Source organism: Ascidia mentula, chromosome 3 (assembly GCF_947561715.1).
Source record: "Ascidia mentula chromosome 3, kaAscMent1.1, whole genome shotgun sequence".
Classification (NCBI taxonomy): Eukaryota; Metazoa; Chordata; class Ascidiacea; order Phlebobranchia; family Ascidiidae; genus Ascidia; species Ascidia mentula.
In genome coordinates this window covers 20,457,528-20,464,643 of record NC_138568.1, presented here as the reverse complement: position 1 = coordinate 20,464,643, position 7,116 = coordinate 20,457,528, and the positions used below count along the sequence as shown (strand labels likewise).

Below are 7,116 nucleotides of genomic sequence, written 5' to 3'. Positions count from 1 at the left end.
TTACTGGGACTGGGTGTTCTTGTTGTTATAGGCATTTATGATCGCTAACGTGATGCATGAACTTTTAAAAAACACGACAGAGACAAACCGTCAGTTTAGCATTGTCGTTTTGTCCAATCACAGCAAAATATAGAAGTAGGTTAATTGAATTTTGAGGCTGGCAAAAACCGCCAGGAAAGGCCGACCAAATTAGCTGATTATGCAACACAGTTATTCTGTCATAGTACCACTTTTTGCGTTGCAGTAGCGTTGCCTACGAGTTCGAGTCATAAATGATTCATTTAATTTGCCACAATAAACCACTAAAACTAGAAATGATGCTGGAATTATTTTCAAATTAAAGTCAATGCAAAGAGGAAAGTTAAAGTTACCAAACAATGGCGTCATGTAATGTCACTGAGCAATGAAACGCACCAACCCCATCTCATCGAAGTGCAGAGTAATGTCGTTGCTGCTATACCCGTTGGTCTTCAGATAATTAGGGACAAATAATCCTTTGGTTTATAACGTCACAGTGACATATTTTTGTGTGATGAAAAACCCTGTCCTGACCTTTGACGTAACGTAATCTGTGGATTGTTCTATGTTTGAAACTATTTGATATCTGCAATACAAGGCGCCTACTCCTATCTAAAAAATGGATTTTTTCAAAGCGAGTGCCTTGTATGATGTCAATTTCGCCACAGTGCAAAAGGTTTTACGATTTTTGGTCGCCGCCAGTTTTCGTGCAGTTTTCAACATTGTTTAGTTGACGTAGAACCGAAAAACTTTGGATATAAGTTGGTTGTAGTAGTTTTACGCAAAGTTGCCATGACCGTGTCATATGCACTTTAAGTGCTTGTGCAAAGATTACGTTGTACAGAAGTTGTTATATACTGGTGGGGAACGTTCAGTGACATCATGCACAATAACCACACTACACCTACTTCGTTGCTACAAAACACAGGGTTCAACTAATTCCTGCAAAGCGCGTGGCATTCGGCTTCTCTGCAGTGGATATGGCTTTCGCCGTGCAAGACTTCAATTATACGTGATAATAATTATTTACTAAATCCTATAACATTACTAAACAAATACGTGTTTGTACCGAGTTCCCCAGACGTTTTCTGTGCAACGTTGAAATGGCAGGAATTTATGTGGTATTTGGGTTGCACTAAACCACCCAACACGGCATGTACTATAGTACAGTACACTAATATGTAAAATACCAACATTTTAACAATTGACACAAAAATAACAGCAGACATATCCCTTTTGTGGGTACTCAAAGTACTGCGACCACGGCGGAAAGAATATTGTAAAATGCTGAGAAAACTGCGAAACCTTTCCAACGAGAGTTTAGAAGAGGAGTCGCGTGAAAAGTCAATTTCGTCGTTTAATTCCACACGTTTAAGAGTTTGGTCACAAATTGTTTTTGTTCGTCAAGCTTATTTTTATATTTTCTTTGTTTTTTACCTGGTTGATGTAAAAACTTTAACAAAACTTAAAAAACAAACATCTTAATGCATGACAATCGAATGGTGATCACATTCCCAGGTATAAAAGTCTCAAACAAGTTTGCTGACATGACGTCTGTTGCTGTTGATGTGTCGTTGGACGTTTCTAGGTGTCCCACATGGGCAGTGTTACCTGACAAATTGAGTTTGTAACAAAAGTTTACAGTCCCTGCTGGTCTGTCACCACCATATTCACAGATTTTGTGGCGATACCTGCTTCAATACTTATGATAAAACCTAATGTAACAGCCACGAAATCCCGACAAGCCTTACAATAACTAAAAAAAAGATTCGTTTAAAATAATAACAAAAATATTCCTTCCAGCATGAGCAACAAATCGTTCGCACAAAAACATACCAGGAACCACGTGATGTGTTTTACATAGGAAACGATGATGTGGAATGTCACCAACAAACTACTGTGCGATGGGAGGCGGGATTGCGATTTTCGGATCTTTAATTCTGACACACGTCGATTATTCGACCACGATGAAGATCCTCAACTTTGCAAACATCGGAAACACTGCGACACAAAACACGGACTTCTCAATATTCCTATGTCCAAAGTATGCAACGGTTTCATCGATTGCAAGGATGAAAGTGACGAATATCCAGAAGAATTGTGCTCAAAAGAAGGAAGATTCTACTGTCCAGCGTTAAATGGAGTCAAAGTAAAGTTATTTGTTGTCAACAAAACCACAAAGAAATTAAGACCTTAATTACAAGAGTTTGGAAAAAAATCTCTTCGAAGCGTTATTTTAACAATAAAAAGCAAATAGGTATCGGTGTCTGTTGTTCAGTATTGTTTGTCATAATGCCCTTTGTTGAATCTTTCGCACACAGTTAACCACAAAGACGGTTTAAGTATTTCACAGACTTTTGCGACAGATTTCTGTCAACGAATCGGATATTTGTGACCTCACAATTAACTGCGATGATCAAAGTGACGAAATAAACTGCACAAATGACGGAAGGTTTTATTGCGAAAACAAAGATCCATTGTTCGTTAAGAAGGAGAAGGTAAACACATGTTAACAATATTTAAAGTTTTGTGTCCTGTGGCAAAGATGTTTTGATTCCGTGCATGTTACTGTTGTGACCGAAATTAATTCAGCGATCCCGAATTAGGACAAAAGTTATTGGGAGGGCGGGTATGGAAGTTTTAGAACCGATTTAGGAAGATCTTTTCTCCGTTTTTTTTGGCGCCAAACTTTTAAAGTTGATCTTCGCGGGATGAAAATGTGCGATTCGGTCACAAAATAGGTCTAAATAAAGCCTTACGAACTTAAGGTTTCTAATTTAGCACCAAAAAACACGGGCCTCTAACCCCAACCATAGTAAACGCTCAGTTCACCCTGCACTAACGGCTCACCGTCAAAACAAATGTTGGGACCCAAACTACACAGGTGGCTACTTTTATAATTAAAAAAACTGACGTCAAAGTAAAAAATTATATAGAAACACCCAATGTCAAAAGGACCAACACCAAACAACATTAATCACGACCCACTTCACAAATCATGTTCTTTACACCTAACCACACAAGCACACCTTAACGTTTGCCACCAGATGAGAACTGCCAGTTTACAAATCAATTCTTTTTTTTTGTCGCCAGTTTTCTGGCCAATTAGCGCGTCACACGCCTTCCACGTACTCAAAACTACACATGCATCTTGCAGTACATATTTTTTGTCAAATTTCCATAGTTCCGATGTTTGCAAATTATATGCAAGACAGTAATTTCGCAATGTGTTGTTTACGGACGCCAATATGAGCAACTTAACTACAAAGTTTTCTTTAATTTACTCCATATAGAAATTCAATGGAGTCGGCGACTGCTCTGATTGGTCAGACGAGTGCCCAACAAATACAAAAGTGATCAACGAAAACATATTTTCATCACGATACGAGTTGATTGCGAACCCATTTCTACGAGCCATTGTGTGGATAATGGGGATGCTCGCCATTGCCGGAAATTTGGTAAATTAAACTAAGTTTTGTCTAGGCGCAATAAGAACACGTGTTTACATATTGCTCCAATTTGTTTTGAGGTTGTCATGGTGATGGAAGGCAAAACGTTGGCGACGACACAATCACAATCTGCTGCATTTCGCACAAACCATCTGCTCGTTTTGAATCTATCCGTTTCCGATCTACTCATGGGAGTTTATCTGATCATGCTGGGAGCCGCTGGTGTCAGATACACCGGATCTTATTGTGCCAATGACCTTATTTGGAGATCAAGCGGAAGTTGCACCACAATGGGGGTATTGGTTTTGCTTTCAAGCGAAACATCGGTGTTTACAATGGTTCTGTTGACCATATTCCGACTGTATACTGTGAAAACCGTAAGTTAAACAATTTTATTTGGTTGAGCCAGCTATTGCCAACTTTGTTGAACAGGTGACGTCCCTTTCCAAAAGTTCATGACAACTTTCTATTACTTTTTTTCTATTATAACCTATTTATTATCACTCTCACAGCTATCGCTGGAATTAAAGCCTGACATGCGAAACGAAAGTGAAACCAATATTATTAAAATGACGCAGTTTTGCCCAATTTGGGAACTACAGTTAGAGAAAGAGAAAACAATTTCCAGTCCGATGGGATTCTAGCTGACAACTACATTTCCCATCTTTCGATTTGAAATAACCACCGAGCTTGCAAACTTATTGTTTTTAATGAAAACACGTTAATGTTCCCCTTTTGTTTCAGCCGTTCGATGCATCCTTGAAACCGGAATTGAAAACTGTCATCCTTTCCATTGTCCTATCCTGGGCATTCTCGTTCACAATTGCTTTTATTCCACTCACAACTCAACTTCAACATTTGTTCGAAACCAAAGCTTGGATGAATGAGAATCCGTTTTTTGACAATGTTGCAGTCGACTTCTCTAGTAAGATATTGTCATAGATTTAGGTGTTGAAACCAATTTTGAATTAAACTAGCTTTGCGTATACAGGCATGAATAACTTCATGGATCGATTTGTAACTTTCCAATACAACTTCACAACCAACGATTCCCAAGTACTCAACACTGCCCTCATGCGAGTAAATGATGCTAATTCCTGGATGGATTTTATGGATATTCTTGAGGATTACAATTACACTGAGTTATTTGATATTTCTGGATATTTGGGGTTTGTTTTTATTCGCGCAAAATCTTCAATTTTTTCGCCACAAAATTGTTTATGTGTAGATATTACAGCAGCAGCAGTGTTTGCATCAGTAAACTGTATGTAACGACCAACGACAAGGCATGGGGATATTCAATCGCTATTATTATTCTCAACTTCCTGGCCTTCATGTTCGTGGCAATTATGTACCTTTGGATTTATAAGAAGACAGCTGCCAGTACCAGGCAAGTGAACGAGAGACCAAGGGATGAATGGGCGGCAACACAAAACAAAGGTAAGCACATTCGTATTTGCTGACATATTATACCATTAATGCTGTTTGTTTCGGCAGAAACGCAAAAGAAAATCCTTCGACTGATAATTACTGATTTTCTCTGCTGGGTTCCAATTTCCATTATGGCATTTGTAAACTTCGGTGGAGTCCCTATGCCACCAGTGATATACGCTGTGTCAGCAATTATCCTGCTCCCCATCAACAGCTTTCTAAATCCCCTCATCTACTCCAACGCCCCGAAACTGCTTTATGATAGAGTCCGGGATGGCCTACGTGCCGTTTTCAGACCTCAACCACAGGAAGAGCAACAGGAAAATGTGGTTGTGGTTGCTAACCGAGAAAACTTACATGTGGTTGAAGCAGAAACCGATCTGTAAATAAACCTTGCATGTAGTTTGTGCAAAATGTGTATTTTCCTGGCATCGAATAGATAGAACCGAATCTTTTTTTGACGTCACGCGTACCTTCTTTGTGTAGAATCCTATTTAGTTTGTGATGGAAAAGTAATTACAACATAAAATTGATATATCAAGTTACAACTTTCCATTTAAAAATCTCACAAGTAGGACAAAGTAACAACTATGACGTCACACCCAAACAAATGAACAAAAATACGTGAATTTTGGTTGGTGTATTGGACATTACAATGATGCGGGTGATTCCCCTTGATACAAGTGACTTCCCTACTACATTTTGTCTCTGGATCAACGTTTACTTGTAAATATGATGTTATGATGTTGGAAACATTCCATGCAACCAACTCATGGAATATAAACTATCGGAAGATGAAAATATATTCTGCCACATTTAATTATCACCAAAAAAATTTGAAAACACCCCCTCAAAACCCCCTCTCACGCGCCTTGTACATAAACTTCGCCCGGTGTTTTTTGTATATCATTGATAAGTATATTTTAATGCAAAAAATATGTCGTAAAATTCTTGGCAGGACAAACTCTCCGTGTAAATCGCATCATAATTCTCATTCCATCGTTAACATTGCATCAAATGTTCAGCAGCAATATTTTTGTTTAAAGTTATTTTTCTAACGATCAATTACTGTTTGGCATTCAATATCAACTGGTTCGTTCGCGGCTAATTTAAACTTCCACGAAAATTCAATCGTTTTGTTGAATGTTTGCTGATTGCGCATATTTTGTGCTACTTGTTGTTGTTACCAATAAACACAGTGTTGAGAGGGTAAAAGTGTGTGTATTCTTAAACTTGTGGATTCTGATGAGGTTTAAGTTTCACACACACTTCATAAGTTTGTTGAGGAATTCCTCACCTGTTTGAGTTTTGATCGCTAAGCAACTACACCTGTGTTTCGCCCTCAACACACCTCCTCGACAAGCCATGGTTACGTCCGAGAAAAAAAGCGGAGATAATTGTTTGCGTTACATCAATGTAATCCATCTCTTGTTGTCGCTTTACGCCATTTGTTAAGAATGATTCAGCTTCAGTGTACAGTGAATAAAACGCCTGTGGGCGATCGAGTGCGCCGAGCCGAACGACAAATATCTGTCGGAATGAGTTAATTTGTTGCATACTCTTGTGGAAAGGTTGCCCGCTCTTCTCTTCGAACAAAAACATCGAAACAAGACAACCTACTACATTGCTAGCACTCCATTGTGGACTTGGTTCAACAGAGATGCGAGAGTAGCGACTGCACGTCATCCCGTTGCATGGCAACGAATGAGTCATCAACATAACGTCCCCAAAACTGAGGAGGGCTGGCTAACGTTGTCCAATGTTCAACCGACCATCATGAAGTTGGCAACAGCAACGGAGAGAGGAGACCATATTCCCGCAAACAAAAATCTTTTTATAAGGATTACCTATTCCCGTAATTCCCGTGAAGGATCACCTCTGAGACAAAGGTAGGTGGCATCGAGGACCAAACGAAGACATCTACAATGTGTGACAGCAACGAGCAACGTTGTTCCAATGTTAAGTCGTTTCGTAATCTTTCTGCTGCAACGTTCGCAGCCAACATTACCGGTACGTTGGTGAACAGGAAAACACATCGAACGAAACCATTACCTTTTCTTGCACACACAGCTCTTTTATCTGCACAGCAAAACTTTTTGACAGTTTTAAAACTTGCCCACGTTCAGCAAAATTGTCCGTAATCATGTCTATCTCACATATTTTTTCGGGTATTCTGGAAGTCCGCGATTCGCCGAATGTTTTAATATTCATCCAAACC

At 39.1% G+C, this 7,116-nt stretch overlaps 1 protein-coding gene across 1 annotated transcript in view; it reads left to right on the top strand.

The window, feature by feature from the left end:
* Positions 1–5,284, top strand: part of LOC145895919 (uncharacterized) — a 52,110-nt gene extending 46,826 nt beyond the window's left edge. Inside the window, exons 5-11 of the mRNA XM_082984696.1 lie at positions 2,385–2,516; positions 3,312–3,476; positions 3,548–3,844; positions 4,212–4,392; positions 4,459–4,636; positions 4,696–4,907; positions 4,965–5,284. Of these exons, the coding sequence (XP_082840822.1) occupies positions 2,385–2,516; positions 3,312–3,476; positions 3,548–3,844; positions 4,212–4,392; positions 4,459–4,636; positions 4,696–4,907; positions 4,965–5,284 (1,485 nt within the window). The remainder of the gene's footprint in view (positions 1–2,384; positions 2,517–3,311; positions 3,477–3,547; positions 3,845–4,211; positions 4,393–4,458; positions 4,637–4,695; positions 4,908–4,964) is intronic.
* The last annotated feature ends 1,832 nt before the right edge of the window (positions 5,285–7,116 follow it).